Below are 27,679 nucleotides of genomic sequence, written 5' to 3' on the forward strand. Positions count from 1 at the left end.
TGGCTTCATTGAAAGAGTTTGGAAGTTTTCCTTCCATTTCTATTTTTTGGAACAGTTTCAAGAGAATAGGTGTTAACTCTTCCTTAAATGTTTGATTGAATTCCCCTGGAAAGCCATCTGGCCCTGGATTCTTGTTTTTTGGCAGATTTTTGATTACTAATTCGATTTCCTTGCTGGTAATGGGTCTGCTCAAATTTTCTATTTCTTCCTGTCTCAGTTTTGGTAGTGTATATGTTTCTAGGAATTTGTCCATTTCTTCCAGATTACACATTTTATTGGCATTTAATTGCTCATAATATTCTCTTATTATTGTTTTTATTTCTGTTGTGTTGGTTGTGATCTCTCCTCTTTCATTCTTGATTTTATTTATTTGGGTCTTTCCTTTTTCTTTTTGATCAAACTGGCTAGTGGTTTATCAATTTTGTTAATTTCAAAGAACAAGCTCCTGGTTTTGTTGATCTGTACTACTGTTTTTTTGGTTTCAATAGCATTCATATCTGTTCTACTCTTTGTTATTTCCTGTCTTCTGCTGGCTTTGTGTTTTATTTGCTGTTCTTTTTCCAGATCCTTAAGGCAGAAGGTTAGGTTACACAACCTGAAAGATCTGAGATCTTTCTTCCTTCTTTAGGAAGGCCTGGATTGCTATAAACTTTCCCCTTATGACCACCTTTGCTGTATCACAGAGATTTTGGGTTGTGGTATTATCATTTTCACTGACTTCCATATACTTTTTAATTTCCTCTTTAACTGCTTGGTTACCCCATTCATTCTTTAGTAGGATGTTCTTCACTCTCCAAGTTTTTGTGACCTTTCCAAATTTTTTCTTGTGGTTGATTTTGAGTTTCATAGCGTTATGGTCTGAAAATATGCACGGTATGACCTTGATCTTTTTGTACTTATTTAGGGCTGCTTTGTGTCCCAGTATATGGTCTATTCTGGAGAATGTTCCATGTGCACTGGAGAAGAATATATATTCTGCTGCTTTAGGATGAAATGTTCTGAATATATCTGTTAAGGCCATCTGGTCCAGTTCAAAGCCATTGTTTCCTTGTTGATTTTTTGTTTAATTTTCTTTCACGTTTATTTTATTTTTGAGAGACAGAAGGAATGGGGTAGGGTCAGAGAGAGAAGGAGACACAGAATCCAAAGTAGGCTCCAGGTTCCACACTGTCAGCACAGAGCCCGACATGGGGCTTGAACTCACGAACTCTGAGATCATGACTGAGCGGAAGTCAGATACTTAACTGACTGAGCCACCCAGGAGCCCCAATCCTTGTTGATTTTTTGATTAGATGATCAGGCCATTGCTGTGAGTGGGGTGTTGAAGTCTCCTACTATTATGGTATTACTATCGATGAGTTTCTTTATGTTTGTGATTAGTTGATTTATATATTTGGGTGCTGCCACATTTGGCGCATAAAGGTTTACAACTGTTAGGTCTTCTTGGTGGCTAGACCCCTTGATTATGATATAATACCCTTCTGCATCTCTTGATACAGTCTTTATTTTAAAGTCTAGATTGTCTGATAGAAGTATGGCTACTCCGGCTTTCTTTTGTTCACCATTAGCATGATAGATGGTTCTCCATCCCCTTACTTTCAATCTGGAGGTGTCTTTAGGTCTAAAGTGGGTCTCTTGTAAACAGCATATAGATGGATCTTGTTTTCTTACCCATTCTGTTACCCTATGTCTTTTGATTGGAGCATTGAGTCCATTGATGTTTAGAGTGAGTACTGAAAGATATGAATTTATTGTCATTATGATGCTTGTAGAGTTGGGAGTTTCTGGTGATGTTCTCTGGTCCTTTCTAATCTTTGTTGCTTTTGGCATTTATTTATTTATATATGTATATTTTCATCTTTTCTCCCCTCAGAGTGCCCCTTCAAATTTCTTGCAGGGCTGGTGTAGTGGTCACAAACTCCTCTAATGTTTGTTTGTCTGGGAAACTTTTTATCTCTCCTTCTATTTTGAATGACAGCCTTGCTGGGTAAAGAATTCTTGGCTGCATATTTTTCTGATTCAGCACACTGAATATATCCCGCCACTCCCTTCTGGCCTGCCAAGTTTCTGTGGATAGGTCTGCTGCAAATCTGATCTGTCTTCCCTTGTATGTTAGGGACTTTTCCTCCCTTGCTGCTTTCATGATTCTCTCCTGGCCTGAGTATTTTGTGAATTTGACTATGATATGCCTTGCTGATGGTTAGTTTTTGTTGAATCTAATGGGGATCCTCTGTGCTTCCTGGATTTTGATGTCTGTGTCTTCCTCCAGGTTAGGAAAGTTTTCCCCTATGATTTGCTCACATAACCCTTCCACCACTATTTCTCTGTCCTCCTCTTCTGGGACCCCTATGATTCTGATGTTCCTTTTTAATGAGTTGCTGATTTCTCTAATTCTTAAATCGAGCTCTTTTGCCTTAATCTCCCTCTTTTTGTCTGCTTCGTTATTCTCTATAAGTTTGTCCTCTATATCACTGATTCTCTGTTCTGCCTCGTCTATCCTTGCTGCCGCTGCATCCATCCATGATTGCAGCTCAGTTATAGCATTTTTCATTTCATTCAGGCTATATTTACTTCTTTTATCTCTGCAGAAAGGGATTTTAGCCTATTTTCGACCCCAGGTAGTATTCTTATTATCGTGATTCTAAATTCTGGTTCAGACATCTTGCTTGTATCTGTGTTGGTTAAATCCCTGGCTGTTGTTTCTTCGTGTTCTTTTGGGGTGATTTCCTTCATTTTGTCAGTTTGAAGGGAGAAAAGGAATTAATGAGGTAGAAAATTGAAATTAAAAAAAATTAAAATTAAAAAATATTAAAATTAAAAATTAATAACACACACAAATTGAATAGATGATGCTAGATCCTAGGTGTGTTTTGGTCTGGGTGTTGAAAGTGGTTTGACAGATTAGAGAAAAAAGGGGGGAGAGGAAAAAAAAGAAAGAACAAGAAAAAAAATCATTTGAGAATTTGAAGAAATGAATACACTGAAGTAGCCTGAAGTAGAAATGAAGTACACTGAAGTAGATGATGGTAAAATAGAATTTGAAAAAATATACACAAAAGTAAAGAATATAGTAGAAATAAATTAAAGAAAAATATTTTTAATAAAAATTAAAAATAAATATAAATTTGTCTTTTTCTGTATTCAAGAAAAAAGAAAAGAAATGAAAAAAGAGAAAAGATAAAAAGGAAAAAAAAGAAAAAAAGAAAAAGAAAGGACATCATTTGAAAATTTGAAAAAGTAAATAAACTGTAGTAGACTATGATAAAATGATGGAAGTAAAATAGAATTTGAAAAAATTTACATAAAAGCAAAACATATAGTAATAAATATTAAATAAAAATATTTTTAATAGAAATTGAAAGTAAAAGTGAAGTTTTTCTCTTTCTGCATTCAAGAAAAAGAAAAGAAACAAAAAAGAAAAAAAGAAAAAGAAAAAAAGGAAATTGTTTGAAATTTGAAAAGGTGAATACACTGTAGTAGTCTAAAATAAAATGATGAAAGTAAAATAGAATTAGAAAACATTTACACAAAAGTAAAAAATATAGTAATAAAAATTAAAGAAAAATATTTTTAATAAAAATTGAAAATAAAAATGAATTTTTTCTTTTTCTGTATTCAAGAAAAAAAGAATGTAAAAGACAAAAAGAAAAAAAAATAAGAAAGAAAGAAAATTGAATAGATGAACCTACTAACAGATTGAAGTAGGACTGAAATTGCTTCATTTTCCCCTAGAAGTCAGTCTTTGTAGCTCTTTAGTCCATAAACCAAGCCGGCGGTGAGACTTGTGTTCTTGAACAGCGAAGTTGCCTAGTTGGGCGGGGCTCAGTGTAACAGCTCCGCTGTCCACTAGATGGCGCTGCTGGCCTACTGGGGTGGATTGTTGCAGTGCTCATAGGTGCTAATGCGCATGTGCAGGAACAGTGAAAATGGCGCCTCCCAGTTACTCAGTCTGTTCTCTCAGATCAATCGCACACCCGTCCTCTGTCTTCAGCTCTTGTCCACTCCCGCTTCTTCACTCTCTGTGACCAGGCCCCAGGCAGCACCTCTCTCCCGAGTTCTGTCTCAGACGCGGCTGTTTTCCCTGGCCCCTTACTTCTGACAGACTGCGGCTTTGACCCGTTCTGCCTCTCTGCGGGAGGGTCTCACCGAGCAAGGCCGAATGTCTGCGGCACCCAGGAACGCTTGCTGGACCCTGCTGCTACCGGTGCCCCGAGACTGCGGCCATGTGCCAGCCCCCCCCCCCCCACCTCGAAAAAGTTTGCGAGACAGTGAGCAGCAGCGTTTTAGGGATTCTGGAAAATCACAACACACATCTGGCACCAGGCTTCACCCTTAAGGACCTTGCCCCAGCACCAGCAAATGTGGCCGCCTTCTGGGGTCTGCTGGGACCAGGGGGGCTTCAACAGTCTCTACCAAATGTCCTTCCAGCAGTGGAACCGCTTTTCCCCGTGTGGCCTGAGAACCTCCCGGACCCCACTCTGTTCCTGGGGATTCACCCTTCCCACCAGAGCATCGCCAGGTAAGGAGCTGCGGAGTTGCAGCCTTTGAGCTCCCCTTGTTTACAGTCTTAATGGGATTTAAACTGTCTCCTTTCTCCTTTCTCCCTTTTTAGTTTAGTCCCTGCGGCTGTTTCCAATTGTCCACTTTCTCACTAGCTGCTTTTGGGGAGGGGTGCTTTTCCCGTATTCTTTCCCCCTCGCCAGTCTTTGTACTCTCTCCGCCCACAAAATTGGTTCCCTATCCTCTGGGGTTTCTCACTCCCCAAATTCACCTCTCCACACCGCATATCTGCTGAATTCTGTGTTTCAGGTTGTGCAGATTGTTGTGTTAATCCTCCAATCAGTTTGCTAGGTGTGTAGGATGGTTTAGTGTTGGTCTGGCTGTATTTCAAGGATGTGAGACACACAAAAAACTACCATGCTGTTCCATCATCTTGGCTTCTCCCCCTCTTGTGATATTTTTTCTATTTTTTTGGTATTTTAAATTATTTTTTCAAGTTTTAAATTCTAGTTGGTCAGCATATAGTGTAATATTAGTTGGAAGAGTAGAATCTAGTGATTCATCACTTACATAAAATACCTAGTATTTATCAAAAGAAGTGCCCTCCTTAATACTCATCACCCATTTAAGCCATTCCCCTCCCTCACTTCCCCTCCAGCAACTCTTAGTTTGTTCTCTATAGTTAAGAATCTGTTTTATGGTTTGCCTCTGTTTCTTTCCCCTCCCACCCAGTGTTCATGTTTTGTTTCTTAAATTTCACATGCATGCAATCATATGGTATTTGTCTATCTCTGACTGACTTATTTCACTTAGCATAAAATACTATAGCTCCATTTATGTTGCTGCAAATGGCAAGATTTCATTCTTTTTTTATGGCTGAGTAATAGTCCGTTTTATATATATATATATATATATATATATATATATATGCCACAACCTCTTTATCTACTCATCAGTTGACGGACATTTGGACTCTTTCCATAATGTGACTATTGTTGATAATGCTATAAACATCAGGGTACATGTATCCTTTTGAATCAATATTTTTGTATCCTTTGGGTAAATATCTAGTAATGCAATTGCTGGAATAAGGGTAGCTCTATTTTTAACTTTTTGAGGAATCTCCATACTGTTTTCCAGAGTGGCAGCACCAATTTGTATTCCCAACCACAGTGTAAGAGGGTTCCTCTTTCTCCATATCCTCACCAACATCTGTTATTTCCTGTGTTGTTAATTTTAGCCATTCTGACAGGTATGAGGTGATATTTCACTGTAGTTTTGATTTGTGTTTCCCTGATAATGACTGATGTTGAGCATATTTTCATTATCTGTTAGCCATCTGGATGTCTTCTTTGGAAAAATGTGCATTCATGTCTTTTGCCCATTTCTTAACTGGATTATTTCTATTTTGGGGTGTTGAGTTTGATAAGTATGTGTGTGTGTGTGTGTGTGTGTGTGTGTGTATATATATATAGGATACTAACCCTTTATCTTATATGTCATTTGGAAATATCTTCTCCCATTCTGAAGGTTGCCTCCTACTGCTGTCTAGTAGGCAAGAGAACGCACATGCTAAGCAACCATAATACGAAATACAAGGTTACAAGTGACATAATAGAGGTACATAGAAAGTATGTGAGTTTAGGTGCAGAAGAGGGGTCTTTTGGGTCTTTTGTTTAAAGGATCGGGGAAGACTGGATGGATGATTTGGCATCAAACAGAGCTTGGCAGCTGGGTTAGAGTAGAGTACGTGGAGTTGGAAAGGACAGCATGCCAATAAGTTGAAAATAGAAGAAACACTGATCGTGGGAAGGACCAGGTTTAAAAAAAATCTGTTAAAGTGGTTACTTTAAAAAATATAGTAAATATGAATTACAAAAAAAAAAACCCACTCAAAATACAAGCTTCATATATTTTTTTTGGTTTTGTTATTGAATTGTAAAGACATAAATGGTTGTAGGTCTACAAGCAATGAAAGGTGATAAGCGTTGGTCCTGAGAAGGCTTAGAGTCTTTTGCAAGGGTTTCAGGAGAGACTGTTATAGGTTGTTTAGACAAAGAAGACTAACTTCCTAGACAGAGAGGAAGAGATGTTTCTGTTGGCATGGAAAACACATCAGATTTGGAATTCAGGGATTCCAGCTTCATCAAAATCTGCTCATTTGACTCGCTCTCAAATTTGGGGGTCACAGTTCCTTTTTAATCACTGCTTTAACACAAGAGAAAGTGTGAGAGTAGGAATTAAATTTGTATTGTAATCCAGCTACTGCCAGAATTGGACCTTTGGTCTGGTTTTTAGAAAACTTGGCTCTGCAGTTCTAAGAGATAAGGGTTTCTTTCAGATCATCATTCAACTTTATATACTTTTTGCAGAACTTTAGTTGAGAATTTAAAGCCCTAAACCCATTATTTTCTTTCTCCATGTTTTCCAGTGCACTTACAAGTAACCAACCCATCAACTAGTCTCCATTTTCACTAAACGATTTATAGGAGTAAATATTTGATTGTTCAAGGCCATGTCTTCCATAGTCCCTTGGTTAGAAGTGTCTATTGGCGATGAGTTACGCACAATTTTGGCACCATATCCCATTAACAACCAGAGTCCACTTTACCACTTGAGATGGGTTATTAATACCATTAAGTCTGATGATATCACAGAATTAAAGTTAATGCATATCCAATTCAGAGAATCCATTTAAAGTCTGTTTCAGTCTGGCTATGTCTGACACACACACAGAGGTGTGTGCATATGTGACTGTAAACTTTAACAGCTTATATAGCTGTAAGGAAACAAACTAAGTTTTCAAAAAGGTTAAGAAAAGGGATGTGAAAATTTTATTTAGGCTGGTTTTACTGTAACATTGTTTTTTGCTTTATAAAATAATTTTATAAAAGAGTCCATCAAGATATTATATAGAAAATACACCAAGGTAATATATATATACATTTCATAAAAATAGAATACATCTTGAGAATTGCTTCCAGAGTCTGTTACCACCATGTACAGTGTATTGACGTTCAACATTTATGCTAATTTGAACATACAAGATTTTCAAGAAAAACAAAGGAAACTGTCCCATTGGTATTTGTAAAAATTGTTTCCAATTGACAGGAAAATAAAATACTGGAATGTAAAAGCTATAGAGCTAACTGAAAGGAAGGTTATATCAAAAGGCTAGGGCAAAGATCCATGCCATGAACAATCATCTGAGGACAAAATAATATTTTTTCTATTATCATAAGTGGTCCATCTCATTTCACAAAACCACTGAAAATAATATCCTTCTTTTGGATGTTCAATCTACGTGAACACCATTTGGTATCAAAAAAACATTCTAGAAGCTGTACTATATTTCTCAAATGAGTGGTGCTTCTTTTTCCCTTAAAGTGTAAATAGGTGTATAAATCCCATTATAAAGTATGAATACTTAAAAAAAGCATCTTCATAAGTTACTTAATAAGCTTTGATCAAACACATAGCAGCCAGTTTTATTATTCTAAAATGCTCAAAAATCCATTGGCTTTGAATGAGTTATTTTTGTTTTCATTTTTTTTTTTAAGGAAAACTCTCTTAGCTCTTATACTACAATAAAACATCACTGATATGTCCTTCTAAGATGTTCAGAATAATCTTTGGAAAGAAACTGTTCCAGTGTAATAAATAAAGAAAATAATAAGGGACTTTTCTAGACTTTACCAAAAGAAATGACCATGGTGGGTTCATGAAAATACCTCAGCGGCACCAAGGAAGGCACACAAAACAGAGCATAGCACCATTTTCAAGTTGCCAAGATTGCAACTGTTCAGGAGATGGTAATCTGGAAGGGGACTTGATACCCATGATTAATGCAGTTTAAATATTGGATTAGGCTCTGGAGGACTTCTTAGTATGGATAGGCAGACACAGCTATATATACTATGAATGTGGTCTGATATTCAATGGTCCCATTGGCACTGTAGGATGAGGCTCGAACCCTCATGCGGTAGGTCTCTGGTTCTCGCAAAGGTCGTGTTGTATACACCACTCCTTTCAGGTTTTCGTCCCTTAAGGCAAAAGGAACAGTCTGTTCCACATCTACCATGAGGAAAGTTGTCCTGGGATGCATCACTCCATCCTGCGTGTATGCAACCAGCCGGATTAAATCTTGATTGGCAGCTATTCCAAATGGGAGTGAGACAAGTTTGTATTCCAAGGCATATGGGCTCAAGGCACATTCCAAATCATTGGGTGGACAGTTCTTGAGGCAGAACCTAAGGACGACAAACGCATGAAATGCATATAGTTATCTGGCTTGGAAGCAGGAGAGGGCATGAGGCAGCTGACCAGGATCCATGACAACTTTTAGGCATTAAAGGGAGTAGACAGTCTGACTGCAAGAGCAATAGGCCACCCCACGTTCTCGGTCACTAACTCAAACCAGATGCCAGATGTCTGTGAGAGCATGCTGGTCTAGAGTCAAATATCTATCTCTCAGTTTCATTAAAATCAGAAGTTTTTGAACCACTGAAGTAAGTATGAGTACCACAACAGTGTCTTTAAAATGGAAAGTCAATTTTGGAAATAGAAGCATCTTATGTACATATACTGGAAACAAGTACTTTTTAATGAAAGGAACACAAGCTATTTTTAAATTGTAACATCTATCCCAAGACTGAAAGCTGAAATAGAATATAGTAATATTTGGTTTATTTTTCTAAAAATAATGAAAGGTCAACTAAGATTCTTGGTTGGGGGGGGAGGCGCTTCCTTTTGTATTTGTTTTCCACATTATTTTAGATTACAAATACTACGTTTTCTTTTTTCAGAGCCCACACTGGCTGTTTTTGAGGCATCATGACTTTTAAGTTGTCTGCCAGAAATCACTGGTAATGGAGAGTAAAATTTAAAAACAATGCACAAAGGACTATTTTCTGAAGATATGGATTCTTCAGTCATAGTATTTTTAGATGTTTCCCAAGTCAATATTTTTAATTTTCTCCCTCACTTTCCTATTCCTCACCCCCCCCCCAAACAATTATGAATAGGTTTTCAGTGGATTGTGGGCAGTCCACACTTGGTCCTGTTACAGTAACTTGGTAGTCACTGTTGAGAGGAAAAACAAAGTGTGAGCTCCAACCAGCATTTGGTTTCAGAACCGCCTTCTTAATGGGTCTTATTCATGACTACCACTATCTCTGTTTTCAAGCACCCCATTGACTTGGTACCTGAACAGAGTATGACATTTCTGTAAAAGGTGGGAGAAAACAGAAGAGTAGTTTTTTTGGAACTCAGAAAAGATACTGTTTCAGACAGCAGGAAATGTAAGCAAGACGATATATGAATGGGCAGACTATTGACTCATCCTTGCTCATCAGCATTCTCTCATGGAGTCACAGTGAGTCAACATAATTACAGCCAAGGTACTTCTTGGAATGCTTTAAGTGCTGAGAGCCCTTAAAACCCTGAGGCAACACGAACGGAAACTAGAAAATTTCAAAGTCAGGTTCTGTCACCCCATAAAACTCTCACTGCTGAGGCAGAATTCTAGATGTGGCATGGCGGATTACATACTGTGGAGACAGTCCGGGAAAACCTTGGCAGACAAAAGTGATAGTTTAGGCTACAGTGGCTGCTGCAGGATGAGCTCATTTCATACCCATTCACTGTAACTCCATATACCCTTGGGTTTATTGACTTGGTGTGAATTACATATGCCTACAGACAGGGCTTGTTGGTTGAGGAGAGAAAGCTTTTCAAAAGTATTCCTGGGACTGGGGAGCCTGGGTGGATCAGTCAGTTGAGCGTCTGACTCTTGATTTCGGCTCAGGTCATGATCTCACGGTTCGTGAGTTCGAGCCCCGCTTTGGGCTCTGCGCTGACAGCGCAGAGCCTGCTTGAGATTGTCTCTCTCTCCCTCTCTCTCTGTTCCTCCCCGGCTTGTGTTCTCTCTCTCAAAGTAAGTAAACAAACTTAAAAGAAAAGTATTTCTGTGAAGAGGAGGCAAGACGTACCCTGAAACGGGATCCCGTTGGTAGTTGGGTGGACAGGGGGTATCGATGCACTGGTAGCTTCCTCTCATGTTGAAGCACATGCGATTTGGCCCACAGCGCACACTCTGCTCCAGACACTCATCAACATCTAGCAAACATCACAAGGAACACACAGCATCAGCAACTTGGGTCAGAGCTGGCCATCAGAGCAGGGGTTGTGGCTATGTGACCGAAATGGTGAGGGCTAACCTCCTTCTCCCCATGAATGAATTCATCCCTAAGTTTTTTCAACCACATAGTGGGGAATACCTAGGCTTTTTCAACCATAAAGTGGGGAATCCTGATATTGGCTGTGCTATTACCCATACTGCTTTGGGGACATACATATTTTTTGTAACATATGTGAAAGGCCATTGAAAAATAAAAGCTATAAAAGTAGAAGGGACGCTATTAAGCTATCATTTGGGAAACAGACTGCATTTGAGTTTTTTAAAGCAACTAATACTTTAAATTCATGAAAAACAAGCTAAAAATTTAAAGGACACTTGTGAACCTTCCTGTGAAGTGAAGAATCTCTTTATAATGTGAGTGATCCTTCCTGGTATTTTGTTTTAGAAGTTCAAAATGTCGAGTGGGAGGTAGGGTAGTGGACATTAAAGTAGTCAAGAGATAAATTCAGGGGAGATTGTACAGGTTAGTCAGATCTTGTGGAGAGAGAGAGAATTTAGAAAAAAAACCAAAACCAGGATCAAATGAATGACCCAAGAACCATAATCCAAGTTTAATCAAATCTGAACTGTGGAGAATCCATCCTCAGGTGTTATGGGGGTGGGGTGCACTCTCTATGGTTAATAGCTCTCCCTAGGGTAATGGGAAAACATGCAAACGAAATGCCGTTTATTTTGTTGCTTTCTATACCAAGTTGGTAAATAAAAACCCTTAAATCACTATAATTAAGAGAGATCAAGGGGTGCCTGGGTGGCTTAGTTGGTTAAGCATCCGACTTTGGCTCAGGTCATGATCTCATGGTTTGTGAGTTTGAGCCCCACGTCAGGCTCCATGCAGGCCACCCAGAGCCTCCAGCCTGCTTCAGATTCTGTGTTTCCCTCTCTGTCTGCTCTCCCCTGCTCATGCTCTGTCTTTCTCTCTCTCTCTCTCAAAACTAAACATTAAAAAATTAAAAAAAAAAAAAAAGAAATATCAAGATGGAGCTAAAGGAAACCTTTTTTGAGCTTTCTGAAAATAAATGTTTTTGAGCCATGATTTTTAACTTAGGGTCCATATTCAAGCATCAGGGGATTTATGAATGAAAATCTTTTTGTGTGTGCCTGTGTGAGTGTGTGTATCTGTGTGAGAGAGAAACAGACAGATGGACAGAGTCAGACAGACAGTGAGTGCAACATTGAGATTGATGGATTTTCTGGAAGGAGCGTCCATAGAGTTCTACAAAGTTTTTTAGGGATTTTGAGGTCCTCAAGAAACATATTTTAGGGCACTCGTCTCCAGCTGTGGTACCTGCATTCCCCTGGTGGTGGGCGGAAGCTCTTCAGCAGCGGGACAGCAGGCAAATACTTCGGGGAATCAGTTTCCATCCAGAAACACATTTCCCTTATGTTCTCTTTCCTAAAAGCACTCTGCCCAAGAACTTCCTGTGGCCTGGAGTTCTCCTGTCCCCATTCCCATTCAATATCCTTCTTCTGCTTTACAAAAGAAAGGTTTTCACTAATCCTTAGTCTTTTTATGATACCCAAGTGTAAGATGATTCAAAGCACATATTCAGGGTGAGAAAAACTGGTTATTCATATTGATGGTGGCAGGCCTTATTTCACCATTGCTATAAACCAATGGTCTTAGCTCTCTATTTTAAGTCAGATTTCAGAAGTGAGCTGGTTGTCATGGGAACACCTACTTAACACTTTTACTTGAACAGCAAAAATGACCTTAGATTTTTTCTGACAGTCAAGTTGGTTGGTTTAACAATGACTATAGACTTCTAAATTATATAGTGGTCATTCCCCATTAACTGGGTTAAATCAACAGCTCCAAAGTACTGAGGAAAATATATTTAAGGCACATGTACATCAAACAACAAAGCCAGAATTCACACCCTTTATAACAATTTAAATATGATATGAAACTTTGGAGGTCAGTTTTAAAAATTATGAATGACACACGTATAAGGTTTTTAAATTTCTTTTTGCAGCAGGCAAGCAAAAAATTTGAAGACTACTTATTTTAGATAAAGTCTTAAGTCAATTGGCTGTATATAGGCACCTGGAACACGCCTCCTTCTTTAGTATTTGAATAAACCTAGATCTTGATGTACAGAGGAAACAATTACAATTAATTGGAACCAAATCAGTTCTCTGCAGAGGTAGGACCTAAAGGTTAAAACCACTTCTATCATGGAATTGGTGCCAACACCAATGTGCATGTGAAACTATTATATCATTTCATGGTAGTAAGTGACTTGGTATCTGCATAATGGTATGTATGTGGGACTTGGCTTAAAGTTGTAAGTTCTTTTGTGAACCCTCAAATAACTTGAAATACTGCTATAAAAAAAGAGAAAGGAGAGAAGAAATTCCAAGAGATAGTATTTTATTATTTAAAAAAAAAAATTTTTTTTTTTTTTTAACGTTTATTTATTTTTGAGACAGAGAGAGACAGAGCATGAATGGGGGAGGGTCAGAGAGAGAGGGAGACACAGAATCTGAAACAGGCTCCGGGCTCTGAGCAGTCAGCACAGAGCCCGACATGGGGCTCGAACCCACATACTGCGAGATTGTGACCTGAGCCGAAGTCGGACGCTTAACCGACTCAGCCACCCAGGCGCCCCAAGAGATAGTATTTTAACCATGGACAATAAATGTTAAATTTTATTTCTGAATTATTTACTATTTGTATTTCTGTCTCAAAAATGAGCACTTTAGATTTGGTTTCAAGTATATTCTGTTTTATAGGAAATGACAGTATAATTATTTCCTTTAAACTTGCTAATAGTTTTCACAAAGTAAAAAGATGTTGAGCTATAGTGATATGGAGTAAATCACTTACTTGACTTTGTAGTTACTTAGATGTGCTGATATTAAACATAATGTGCTTTCTAGGACTAGTTTTCCTACAGGAATAGAAGGCAGAATGAAACAAATTTTTATTACACTGAAATCTTGCCTGTTGTCTCTGAACCAATTTCTAATTATGATTTTATCTATCAGAAGGGTGTTATCTCCTTGGCAAAATGAGATTATCTAAGAATGAAGTAAAAGGCCCTTTAGGAAAATGTGAAAGAAATTCAATTAGCCTTATCTTCTTTTTTCTCACAAAAAACATTCACTTCACACTCAACCACCAAATTTAATTTTAGCTCTAATTTTTATGGTGAATTCTTGCAGACATATGGAGGCCAGTGGGCTACAGGGGCCCATGGAAATGGCAGCCTGGAGTCCAGAATCTGGTTACATGTCTGTATGCATAATAAGAGCAGTTATCTTATCACAGATTTCCAATGGCTGAATGTGAGTTTATAAAAATAAACAAAATCTAATATTCAAAGTGTTCACCCTTAGCTCCAGAGTGCACACTTCCCACTGACAAGCTTTCTTTAGTATTTTGGCTTCTGGGCAGGTGGCTCTTCTTTGTCTTTTGTCTACAACCATCTCCTCAGGCTTAAACACCCTACAGGCATTCACTCTGCTTGCTCTGCTCATTTATTCTACTGCCTGGTCTTAAAAAGAGAAGCCAGAAAAGATGGAGAAATCGTGCTGTCTTCTGTTAGCTGACAATGTGATGATGTCTGGTTTTTATTAAATATTACAAGAAAATTACTATGATAGAAATGAAAGGATAGGGATTTTATAACATAAATATTCTGCAAGAAAAGAATACAAGATGAACTGAAAAACTTTAATATTAATAGCTTTAGGACATATGAATGCATTTAACCAAGTGCTTCTGGATACATCAAACAATAATTTAAGATAAACATACTTGAAACATTTGTCTTATAGAAAGAATAATTTAGATTCTTGATAATATTACGGATTCCTTTTTAAAAACTTGGATAAATTAGGGGCGCCTGGGTGGCTCATTCAGTAAGCGTCTGACTTCAGCTCAGGTCATGATCTCGCGGGGTCATGAGTTCAAGCCCCGCATCGGGCTCTCTGCTGACAGCTCAGGGCCTGGAGCCTGCTTCAGATTCTGGGTCTCCCTCTCTCTCTGCTCCTCCCTCACTCACACTCTGTCTCTCTCTCAAAAATAAATAAACATTAAAAAAAATTTTTAAAAAACTTGGATAAATTAGAACACTAATTTCAAATGCAATGCCAATAAAGTGTTTCTAAACGTTTAAAATTAGATTAGTGGGGCTTAAAATTAGCAGAAAGATCTTTTAGTTTCTCCTCTCCGCTTCTTGGGCAAATGATTATCAGTCATGTTTTTTGTTTTTCATTTTGTAGTCTGGTGACTTCCACTTTTGACTAGCGTCTCTGTCCTTGTGTAATGTCAGATTCACTTTAATTTCCTTTTTATCACTCACAGTTTTATCACTAATGTATAAAGCTTCAAGAATGCACATGTGACTATCAACCTTTTTTCTCTCACAAATGCCTGAAACACTTTCTAAAGCTATAACAAGACTCTAAGTTATTCTTCAGATTAAAGACTGCTTTAAAAGATGTAATTGTTTTCTCTCAAGTCTTTTTTAAAACCACAAAAATATGTAACCCATTTAAATCACAAACATTTCAAGTGACACCTGTTTCTGATTTGTTCCCATTATTTTCCACTCTCTGAAGCACAACTGAAAGTTGAAAAATGTTTTGAACTGAATGAGTGGTGAGGGCATTTAAAGAACAAACTGCCATAATTTAGAAAAAAAGAAAAATTCTCTCATGAGAATATGATACAATATAGCACTTAAAAATCTGGCTAACAGGTTTTGTAATTTGGTTGGTTATTCCAAATGCTTTCGTATCTACTCTGCTTCCTTCCTTGGTGCCTGGCACACTCACAGGAAGTGCAGTGTTAATGTTGGGCATTGCCACTTCTTCAGAGGGTTCTTGGGGTGACAACCTGGGGAGGGTTATAAAACAAGGACAGTTGTAAATGCTCTCACCTTACCCTGATGCTACAGTACAATGACCCTGGTATTCAAAGCATCATAGGAGAGACAAAGGCCCATTCTAGACATTATGAGATCTGTGATCAAGTCCTACCCTTGTTCTTGATTATTCTAGGATATTAATGCTCATGTAATCACTCTGAGAATTTATTATCTGTGGAATGGGTACAAATTATTGCCCTTGACATATCTGTACTGTTGATTAAAATGAGTTAATACTTGCTTTGGAAAAACATGACTATAATGTAATATATTATTCTCGTACTTCAAACCTCAGTAGAAAGTTCTGCATAGGGTTTTAAATAAATGTTTGTGACAGATGGCTGGGAGCGAAGGTTATTACGGTGTTCACTTTCCTTTTCCAGTCTACATGATCCAGTGGGGGATATCAGGGAGGGAATGGGTGAATGGGTGAGGGAGGGGTTAGAGCTTATGGAACTGAGGTGGCCCCATCATACATCCAGCTCTTGTTTCCTGGAACACACTTTCCGTGACTTGAAATCCTAGCAAGTCTTGTGAATCTCACACAGAGGGAAAATGTAATCTAAATTTGACTGGTACTGATAAGCACTCCTTTGGAGATATTATTTGTTGTACTTTAGCAAAGGATACAGTTTGTATATAACAGAAATTAATATAATTCAGAGGCTTGTTAAGACCTATATACTACTTCTGATTTTGTCCACAAAATTGAGGGGGTCTCTTGACGTCGGTTCTTATTTCTTTTTGATCTAAGTTTGCATTGCAACATAATATATCTCATTAAAGCAAAATGCTTTACATATTTTTGTGTAAAGAGGGTAATATTGAGATTGATAGTTTTTTTTCCCTTTCTACCATCACTACACATTGTCCCAAACTCCGTTATAGTACCTATAGCCCTGTATATTATGTTTTTATTAACATGTCTGTTTCCATTGGACTAAGATATTAAAGGGAAGAGATTATTTTATTCATTTGCAGATGCACCTTTTGCATTCTGCACTGCCAGTTCATGATTGTGCCACATCATTTGTAGACTCAAAGAATAGATTGCTTAGTTGACCACCCACTGTTTGCCAAGACAAAAAATAAAATAGTGCCTAATACTGGAGTAAGATTTACCAAGGTCTCTTCCTATTTCCTCTTCCATCTTGGCTGAACTTTGAAAAGACATTTGAAGAGGTTTATTTCCACTTATTTTTAAAAATATATAACATGAACTGGTTTAGGCATTCTTGCTCCTTCTCTAAGACTGAACCAGTACTGATTCTCAACAATTTTCCTTTGCCTACTTGCTCTCTTATTGGTTCTCCTACTTGCAAAGGCAATGTTTAAAAATAAATATGACCAAGGGGAATGAGAAGGAAGAGGAAGCAACTAGGAGAATAATGATTTAAAAAAAAAAGAAAGAAAACATTATATTCTCACACTCTCCTACACTGGCTCTAAGTCAAGTCGCAGCAATGAACATCCCAACTTTTTCTTACCTTGACAGGTCTTTCCATTGAGCGTAAGCTGATAGCCAGGTGGACAGATACACTGATAGCTTCCAAAGGTATTTTTACATTCGTGCTGGCAAGTGTCTCGGTTTTCACATTCATCAATATCTACGCAGAAAGAAAGCAGGGTGTACAACCATGCAAAACAAAGGCAGAAACTTGACAGAACCAATTATACACAAGTTGTGGATATACAATAGAAAAACTTCTATTTTTTACAACTCATGGGATTTAACATGCTCAGAGCTGTTTTATATCAGGATCTGTTTTTAATGGAGTCCAATATCAATTGTACTATTTCATAAAATATGAACATCTCTTCTGTGTGTAAGTATATATGAGCCGAAGCTCCAAACTGGCCAATTTCTATATTTCTGTATTAGGAATGGCAGATGAAACAGATCTGTACAAGATCCTAAACCACCAAAGTACTAAAATCTTGACTTTATACTAGGTCTTTATACCCTTTATACTCTTTATAAAGTACATAAAGTATACCCTTTATACCCTTTATACTAGGGTTTACTTAAAAGGTGAATTTTCTATTGGTGTTAACTAGAACAAGGAATGTTCGTTTTTATTTAAACTTTAGTCTCCTGTCTCTCCTCACACCTGCCCCCTACATCCGTGCGTCACTTTCCCATACAGAGATAGCAAGTAGAAGTGTTTTTAATTTTGTGATAAGCATATTCATCACACTTCATGCAATTATAAAGTACTAATGGCAACTACATATCTATAGTTGCTATGACACCTTGAGCCCACTTTACTCCTCAAAACTTCAGTCAATTCTTTTGTCAAAAGAAATCACTGATGCAGATTTGTTGGAAGGTTCATATACCACAATAAAGGGAAAGCATTTTATAGTAAACGACTATTTATCTGCTATTATTAACAAAGCCAAGAAAGCAGCAATAAAAAGGAGAGTGAGAACGGGTGATAAAAATTAATTGCTATTTGGTTTCAGAATAGGAGATGTGATTTGGGAGGCCTCAGATTCCTTATCACAACTGTGTTTTGCTTAATGTTAGAATTTGTTCATAGTTGCACCAACCAGTGGAAGAATGAAGAGAGAACATGATGTGAAATGGCAGCAGGAGTGCTGTCGGGTGGAAGTGAAGAGGAGATGAAAACTGGGAGGTGACACAGAGCAAAGGGTTAGACATGTTTCGCATATGCTCAGAATGTAACTGCAATGATTCAAAATCTGTTAACGATAAACACTCATCAAATAGTTGTTAATGGTTTTGCCCCATTTTAGTTAACCAAAGCATTTATTCCACAACTTGTGTGAGTTATTTTTACTTTTTCCCTTTATAATCTGCTTCAACCTAAAATAATCACAGAAATGTAAACGATGAGGAAATCCAAGAAGTCAATATCGCTCTTGCCAGAGTATGAATTTTAAAGTGGCCCCAAGTGTAATTTCTGCATTCAGAGGCAGCGCAGTGTTCATTTCTCCTGTTAAGCTTTGGAATCATTCCCTCAAAAAGCTAACTTTTAGCCCAAGTCAAACAAGATTGCATAGTGTTAATTTGAATCTTTTGTAGGATAGACATATCCCAGATGGTTAATTAAAGGCATTTGGTGTTAATTGCAACTTGCTCGTAACGTAATTCCAAAGCTGTCTGCAATCTTAGTGTAAATTTCTTTATTAGTATGAACACTATAAAATACTCATCATATTTTAAGAAATAGTTCTAAATGTCTATTAACTGCCCCAAAACAAAACTCAAACATCCAGTAATTGATGAGTTTTGGAAGTTTACTTCAAATTCTCCATGAATGGTTCTCTGAAATAGTAGCTGCCTCAAACAGCCAATGGTTTGGGGAAGATAATTCTTACAAATATAATATTAGTGTAATATAAACACAAAGACACAGAAAACATTTATGAGGGGCGCCTGGGTGGCTCAGTCGGTTAAGCGTCTGACTTCAGCTCAGGTCATGATCTCACAGTCCGTGAGTTGAGCCCCGTGTCGGGCTCTGTGCTGCCAGCTCAGAGCCTGGAGCCTACTTTGGATTCTGTGTCTCCTTCTCTCTCTGCACCTCCCCTGCTCATGCTCTGTCTCTGTCTCAAAAATAAATAAAAACATTTAAAAAAAGAAAAAGAAAGAAAACATTCATGAGACTCTACTATGAAACTGCAGGGCTTAGATAATGATGAAGAAATGGAGGATGTAATCAGAGATGCTTTCTTAAAATGACTGGGACCTTCAGATGACTTAAAAGAAATCAACTAGACGGAGTATGGTGTGGGGGGTGTAGTTTAATTCATGTGGCACACCATAAACAAGGGTGTTGGACAGGAAGGTAAAGGTAGAAGAGAAGAAGAGCTTTTCTAAGGTGAAGTCAGAGAGTGGGATGACAATTGGAGATGAAACCCTTTAGTGGGAATGACTATTTGGAAGAAACTTTGAAAGACAACATGTCAAATTTTAATTCTGTCAATCAAAAAAAAATGGTGAAAAGTTCTCACCAACAAAGAGTCAAGTCAAAATTGTGGGCATGAAACACTACCAATACTCAGAATGGTTTGGAGCAAGCTGAGAGTGGTATTTGATATCCTTGCAAGGATTGTGGAGTCCACAGGGTCAGTAATTACGTAGTGTTTGTGCATATAAACTAAATGTTGAGAATTGGTAATGAATGCATTAATGGTTGAAGTTCAAGGAATAAAAGACACTAGCACTGCCCTTAGTTTTACTTTTTTCTAGGACACTGATCACAGGGAGAAGATTCCATGTGCATCGTATTAACTTTCAGATACATCAGGACATCTAGACAAAGGTTCTGGAGAGAACCGGACTTAAAGAGAAAAGTTTAAAGTTTAAGTATCCAAGAGGGTCATAGGGTCCAGGTGGGTCCACAGAAGAGTGACTGAGAAAGCACATCTGAGAAGACAATGATGTAGGAACAGAGCTTGGAGAGTAGAAAAAGAAATGGCAAAAATTGAAGTCAATTTTTTAATGTTTGAAGAAATGTGTAACAGAAAGTATATTTAGGAGAGAATAAGTGAAGTGTAGAATACTAAGAAATGTGCAAGAAAATGAAGTTGGCCTGTGGGGTCTTTAAATTGAAACAAAATTTCTTTCTTACCGCCCTCCTCCCTTTCTTCCTAGCTTTCTTTTGTCATCTAACAAATAGTGCGGCTAATTTGTGTTTGCTAATTTCTCTTGGCACATAGTTCAATGGCATGCAAACTGTGGACACTCACAGATAATTGAATTAAATGAATGACAGATGGTAATGTTTGCAAATTAACTGAAAACAAAGTCTCAATTCTTGAGTTGGAAATTACACTTTACTTTTGCAAACAAATTAAACTGTAGACTTGCGAGTTTAGGTAAAGATATTGAAAGCACATATTTTAGAGCAATGAAAGCAACGTAGTTTTGTCCTGGCTCACATTATCTTTTCAGTGACTTCCATGTATACAAAATAATCAAACTGAGAAATTCCACGGGGGTGGATGGGGGTGGGTGTGGGACAACAGTCAACACAGTGTTGGTTGTCACATAGAACGAGCAGTTGACTGAGTAGCTGAAAGTTTCACTTTTAACCCACTGCTTTGGCATCAACCAGATATAGCCATAAACTGATGGTATTATATTATGTGGCAATATGCATATTCTCTTTTAAAAAATATATTCTAGGTGTCACTGAAATTTATTTCTACACAGCATTAAATTTAGCAACACTTTCAGGAGTTGATCAAAAGAGAGAAACTGCCAATATAAAACAATTATCAGAATGCACACATGTAAATGCATCATTTACTTGAATAAATTTTGTAATAGTTGTAATAGTTGGAACTTTGAGTCATCCCAGATTTGAGATCAGATGTAGTTCACTGCACCCAAAATACCACAGGTGCTGTGCATATGCTTAGACTCTGGTCCATACGTGAGCCCACAGAAAGGAAATGCAATATGGCTGACATTTACCTACACATGTGTCACGGCTCGCCTCAGAGCCTTCAGGACAAGTTTTCCTAATAGTCCTTCTAGTCCTGGAGAGAGATGTTCTGCTGTTTCTATACTCCGAGTAGGAGCTGTAGAGATGTGAGTACTGTCTGTAATGCTGTTGAGGTTGATAGTTGTTTCTCACAGGGGAGAACCGTGCAAGGTTATAGCTATTGTATTGGGTGCCATAGTTAGGCAGCCTCTCCAATCCGGCGCAAGATTTCCCGTCCCCTAATAAATGTTGACCTGGTGGACAGATACACTTGAAGCTGCCGGGGGTGTTGGAGCACTGATATGCACAAGGCTTAGGCACTTGTTCACATTCATTAATGTCTGCTCGTGTGCCATGATACATAAAAAAGAGAAAAAAAAAAACACATATACATACACAACACAGGAATAAAGAATCAGTCTCTGAAACAAACTGAAGACATTACGTTACCCTCCAAAGCTACAAATATAGTAATTTCTCAATTGTTGAGAACTTTAGAGAAAGCGTTAATCATTTATTTAGGAATATACAGAAAGGTTCTAAGCCTCTTCCTAAAGATTGCTTCACATATACAGTAGAAGGATCATATAGGAAAATGTGGTCTTTCCAGAAAAACTAGAGTTCAAAGTTAACGCAGATCTTAATTCTGTTGGTGGAGGAAAGGACTCAATCACATTTCTAGTTTGCATTTTGTTGTAACATTCTTTAATCTTTCATACAATTACGAGTTTCAGATGTGGTAATATTGATATAACTACTAACATTTTTCTTTTGTTTCTTTTGAATCAATAATTATTATTTAATAATCAAGCCAAGCACATTTTTTAATAAAAATTTAAAAAGGAGATTAAGACAGAATTATTTCTTAATAAGATATAAATTCACAAAGTCCATAAAAAATTTTTAAAAAGTTATTTTTCTTCCTATTCTTGGGTCAACACATAGTAAACCCTCCCAACTTTCCTGTAAATTGGAAAAGCAAATGAAAACCAGAGAACAAAACCAACTTCTTTAATTCATTACCACAGTGGCATGAAAGAAAGTAACACGAATAAGCAGAAAAAAAGTAGTATATTTTACTTTAAAAATTATTTTAGTAGGCAAAAGTTAAAATTACCATTTTTAAACTCTTTAAGGGAATGGCCCTACCTTCTTCATTGGTTTATTCCCCAATCCAATGCCTGACATTCAACTTCAGATCAAATTAATGAACAAATAAACATATTTCATTCTGCTAGGTCACTGTTATGACTATCCAAGATGTTAAATTACAATATCTAAACAGAAGACTAAAATGATATGTTATGTACTTCTGCTATTAACAAGCATTTATTTTAAAAACGTTTCTAGTAATTGTATTACTTTCAACATTTGCTCTGTGCAAAGTACTATGCTAGTGACTGCATAAAGACAGGACAAAGTCTTTATGGGAGAATTTGCTATAAATAATTGTTACGTAGACAACCAAGGCAACCAATTTTAAAAGTGTAGTATGGCACACCGGAAGCCAGTAGTTAAAGCCCACACAATTTTTTTGCACTTAAACATTCCAAGAGGAACATAATTTCATAGGTCAGTTTCTTGATTATAAGTACATTAATTAAAAAGAATCATATGGTTACCTTCTTACAGATATCTTCTATTGTCTGTTACCTGCCTTATTTATATTCAATCATAACTAAGATGGAAACAAACAGGCCACTGGGAGAACTGAGTTAGATTCTTAGCATAGGGGCACATAGTAGGCACTAAATATCTGGTAAAGTAATAGTTATCAACTCACTTAAATTGCATATTCACATCTTAATTCCTCATGCCTAAACCTTCATATTGCATTCAAGTACGCTTCATATTCAAATAGAACGTATCTGTGCAAAAAATGTATATAGAGATAACCAATGAGACAATCTTCACGGTGAAGTTGCTGCAGTAACTACAAAGGAACCTCACTCTGATATGTGTAGCATATAGTAAGCACTCTGTAAATGGCTATTATTATCACTTTAAATGTCAGTGTAAATTGCATTCAATATGGAATCTTTAAGAAGTAATTAAAAATGTTTTTAATTACTTAAACCAACTTACAAATTTTCTAATTGTCCCAAGAAAGCTTTTGAGGGTAGAGAGTGATCCTGATCCAGTTGGTAAGGCTAAGTGATTCTGTTAGTAGCTTTATTACTCAGTAAGAGTTCCTGTTAACTTACCCATACAGGGTCTCCCAACTCCTTGAGACCGGAAACCTCTGGGACACACACAGCGATAGCTGCCTCTTGTATTCTCACATATCTGGTTATATCTGCACTGATGGGTCCCATCTTTACATTCATCAATATCTACAGACACAAGACAATAAAAAGTAATAACATATCCTCTTTCAAAACCTAACGTCATTATATTTGAAATGAACATTCTTTAGAACTATCAAAGGTTGCATTTCTCACCATGTAGCTGAGACCGGGATTCAAGTTCTACTCTGCCCCTTGTTGTTCCTTTTCCTTCTCTTGCTCCCTACTATGGCAAGAATTTTACTTTCAGCTTTTTATCCCTTTTCTCTCTATGTTCTCCACCTTTGACTGTCTTATTTATACTAGTGACTCTAGTTAGCTCATGGATGTAGACTTACAGCAATAGTACTATGTTGTTTCTTATCTACACACCCACGTTTCTAGCTGCTGGCTGGTCCTCTCCATGTCCATCCTTTACCAGTACTTCAAACTCCACACGTCCTCAGTGTCTTATCATCCCTCTCTTCTTTATAACAGCATTCTTCTTTCCTCAGTCAACCAGACTAATCTATAACTAACTCCCTCAGTTTCCAAGATTGGGTAATTCTACTTCCTTCAGTCAACCCCTTAAATCTCCATTTTCATTTCCACTTAGCTATATTTTTGCTGTAGCTTTGTTTTTTTTAAGTTTATTAATTTATTTTGAGAGAGACAGAGACAGTGTGAGTCAGGGAGGGGCAGAGATAGGGGGAGACAGAGAATCCCAAGCAGGCTCCGCACTGCCAGTGCAGAGCCTGACAAGGGGCTCAAACCCACGAAACCATGAGATCATGACCTGAGCTGAAATCAAGAGCCAGATGCTTATTGACTGAGCCACCTAGGCACCCCTTTGCTGTAGGTTCTTAAATAATCTTCTGATCTTTTGGCTCAGCTCATCTCCGATTACTCTTATACATAGAGTCAATAGTCTTTTTTTATTATTTTTTTTAATGTTTATTTATTTTTGAGAGAGAAACAGAGTGTGAGTTGGGGAGGGGCAGAGAGAGAGGGAGACACAGAATCCAAAGCAGGCTCCAGGCTCTGAGCTGTCAGCACAGAGCCTGATGCGGGGCTCGAACCCACAAACTGTGAGATCATGACCTGAGCTGAAGTTGGACACATAACCGACTGAGCCACCCAGGCACCCCAAGAGTCAATACTCTTAAAAATACTTATAATCACACATAACTGCACATGATGCTCTGAGTTGGCTACTATTCTTAGGAGTTAAAAAATATTTACCTATAGCCATACTGCTGGAAAGTCTTTGAAATCTGATAGCCCAACCCCACCCCCAGTTTTTTTTTAAGTATACTAAGCCCCCATGTACCTCAACAAGTAACAAGTGGTCAGTATTCCCTCATTTATATCTATACCCTCCTCTCACTGTTATTTTGAGAAAAATCAGGATATATTGTAACTTTTTAAATAAATATTTCAGAGTGAAAACTTTTTTAACAATTCTTTTTATTTATTTTATTTTTAAATGTTTATTTATTTTTGAGAGAGAGAGAGAGATCAAGTGTGAGCGGGTGAGGGGCAGAGAGAGAGAGAGAGAGGGACAGGGGATTCGAAGAGGGTTCTGCACTGACAGTAGAGAACCAGATGTGGGGCTTGACCTCACAAACCATGAGATAATGACCTGGAGCCAAAGTCGGATGCTTAACTGACTGAGATATCTGGGTGCCCCTTAACAAGTCTTTTAAAGTCTTTTTTTTTTTTTTTTTTTGAGAGAGAGAGAGCGTGTGGGGGAGGGGCAGAAGGCAAGGGAGAGAGAATCTTAAGCAGGCTCCATGCCCAGTGTGGAGCCCCACATGGGGGCTCCACCTCAGGACTATTAGATCATGACCTGAGTTGAAATCAAGAGTTGGACACTTAGTCAACTAAGCCGACCAGGTGCCCCTGAACTTTTATTTTATTTTATTTCTTTAAAGTTTTATTTATTTATTTTGAGAGAGAGAGGGGGAGAGAGAGAATCCCAAGCAGGCTCTGCACTGTCAGCGCAGAGCCTGACATGGGGCCCAAACCCATGAAACTGTGAGATCATGACCTGAGATGGAACCAAGAGTCAGATGCTTAACTGACTGAGCCATGAACATTTTTTTAAAGTCTCACTTTTAAAATGAGAAACTTACACTCAAATTTCTTTGCAATCTTAAGACTTGTGCAAAGTCAGATAGGAAGGAAGGATGATTTTTAAACTGTTTACTTTAAGTCCAGCTCTCTCTCCCTCATAAGGGACTGTCTTTCCTTTTTGCACAACCTCCACCTATTATCATTCCATTCAAGGCTCTCTTTAAATGTGATCATTTCCATGACATCTCATATCAGATATGATCACTCTTCCAACTCTTCTTCTACAATTTTATTTGTACCTCTTTTATGGCATTTCATTCCCTCTTGTAGTATTTTTTTTTTCTTTTGGTGAGGAAAGTGGAATTGGTCACTCTATTTAAGTAGACTGTAAGGACATGAGAACAGGAACGCAATGTTTCATTTTTGTAAGTGATGCTGCTTATAGTTCTACAAATTAAGGCAGAAAGAATAGAGAACATAATTTATTTTATTGTCTAGTCATTGACTTGACACTGAAGAATATTCAGTTCTAAGATAAAACGTTTTGAACTTTTAACAAATCTGTATAAGCTTTTCTTAACCACCTGTGAAATTCTAAACATATATACTAAATTTCATAGTAGACATGTGAGATAATATGAATTTATGTGGCTATTAAACTGTGTAAGCCAAATGTGTAATTGATGGGAGCTCAAAATGGTAATGAGTCTCCACGGGGAGCTTCCGTTTCTTGGTATAGTTATGAGCCTGGGACCCCAGAGCTCAACCATACTAGAAGTTGAGAGTAAAAAATCTGTGAGAAAAAGTGAGCATGAGCAAGGGAGGGGCAGCAAGAGAGGGACAGAGAGGATCCCAAGCAGGTTCCACGCTGTCAGCAAAGAACCTGAAGCGGGGCTTGAACTCACGAATTGTGAGATCATGACATATCATGGCCTGAGCCTAAACCAAGAGTCAGACGCTTAACCAACTGAGCCACCGAGGCACCCCTACTTAATCATTAGTTAAAAAACGGATGCCTTATTTGGCTGGTCAGTGGCAAACATATCTCAGTCATCGAAACAGCCATACACTCACCAATGCAGGTTCCATTTTCTGCCTTGGTCATTCCGTTTGGACAAAGATCAATGCACTTATAGCCCCCACGGGTGTTCTTGCAGTGTTGATCTGGTCTGCATACATTTTGTCTGCATTCATTCACATCTTGATAAAAGAACAAAGGTAATGAAGATTGAGAAATTTCTTTTCCACAGAAATCATACCTCTGGATTTTAAGGCGAAAGATGTTGATTACATAATCACTGTGTAAGATTAAAGTGTTTAAATCCATGAAGGTAAATAACACTATTTTAAAACAGAATGATTAAAAAAATTAATTCACATAGCTAGTAGCCATACCAACGAGTTCCTCCTTTTAGAAAAACAAACAAATAAATATCTTTATGTATGTAACCATAAATATTATGCTTCTGTGAAAAAAATTAGTAAACACAATAGGGAACTGTTAAAAAATGGTTATGTAGCTAGAAAATGAAACCTGTAAAAAATAGCATTTGCTTTCATTTTGTTTATGCATGCGTTGCGTACCTGATGGATGGAGGTATCTTATGTATGAATTCAGCCCAGGACACAGCAAAGGGATTAGATCAAATATCTCTAGAAATTACAAAGACGTCATTGCTTTGAATTTAAAGCCTTTTTCTTACCTATACATTTTCTGCCTTTGAGCTGATACCCAGGTTCACATCCACAGTGAAAACTTCCAATGGCATTGAAACAGCGGTGGTGACAGGGGCTGGATTCTTGACATTCATTAATATCTGTTAAATAAAACAAAACTTTCATTATATGCTATTAGGAAACTTGGGTTAATTTATTTCAAATGTTAAACATTTTAATGATATCATTATCATGTTTAAGATCTTCCCTGAAACGAATCCAATACAATTGCTCTCAAATCTAATACAATTGCTCTCATATGATCTGCTAGATAGATAATTGACGGGATTAACTGCTGGAGAACATAACTCTCAATACTCCTCAAAGGTAGACATTTGCTAGTGACTCCAAACTATGTGGATGCAACACTTCCTTACTTTATTTTACCAGATGGCTCCCATTTCTGTTTCTAGGAATGTTGCTGACAGACTAGAACACTGAAGATGGAGGGTGGTGGGGGGGGGGGGAGTCAAAGTCTTCTGCAGTATCTTTTGCAATTGACTTTCCTTCCCCAGTTTTGCTGCTGTCAGCCCGATGCAGGTCTTTACCACTAAAAGCAGCAACTTTGGCATTTGTCAGTGTCCACAGTCATCA

General features: G+C 37.6%; 1 protein-coding gene across 1 annotated transcript in view; it reads right to left on the bottom strand.

The window, feature by feature from the left end:
- Positions 1 to 7,325: 7,325 nt before the first annotated feature.
- HMCN1 (hemicentin 1) overlaps positions 7,326 to 27,679 on the bottom strand; it is a 464,244-nt gene continuing 443,890 nt past the window's right edge. Inside the window, exons 101-107 of the mRNA XM_015543796.2 lie at positions 27,073 to 27,186; positions 26,444 to 26,569; positions 23,234 to 23,362; positions 21,020 to 21,370; positions 17,061 to 17,180; positions 10,491 to 10,617; positions 7,326 to 8,750 (exon numbers count right to left, since the gene is read on the bottom strand). Coding sequence (XP_015399282.1) covers positions 8,384 to 8,750; positions 10,491 to 10,617; positions 17,061 to 17,180; positions 21,020 to 21,370; positions 23,234 to 23,362; positions 26,444 to 26,569; positions 27,073 to 27,186 — 1,334 coding nt within the window. The 3' untranslated portion in view covers positions 7,326 to 8,383. The remainder of the gene's footprint in view (positions 8,751 to 10,490; positions 10,618 to 17,060; positions 17,181 to 21,019; positions 21,371 to 23,233; positions 23,363 to 26,443; positions 26,570 to 27,072; positions 27,187 to 27,679) is intronic.

The sequence above is a fragment of the Panthera tigris genome, chromosome F3 (genome assembly GCF_018350195.1).
Source record: "Panthera tigris isolate Pti1 chromosome F3, P.tigris_Pti1_mat1.1, whole genome shotgun sequence".
Lineage (NCBI taxonomy): Eukaryota > Metazoa > Chordata > Mammalia > Carnivora > Felidae > Panthera > Panthera tigris.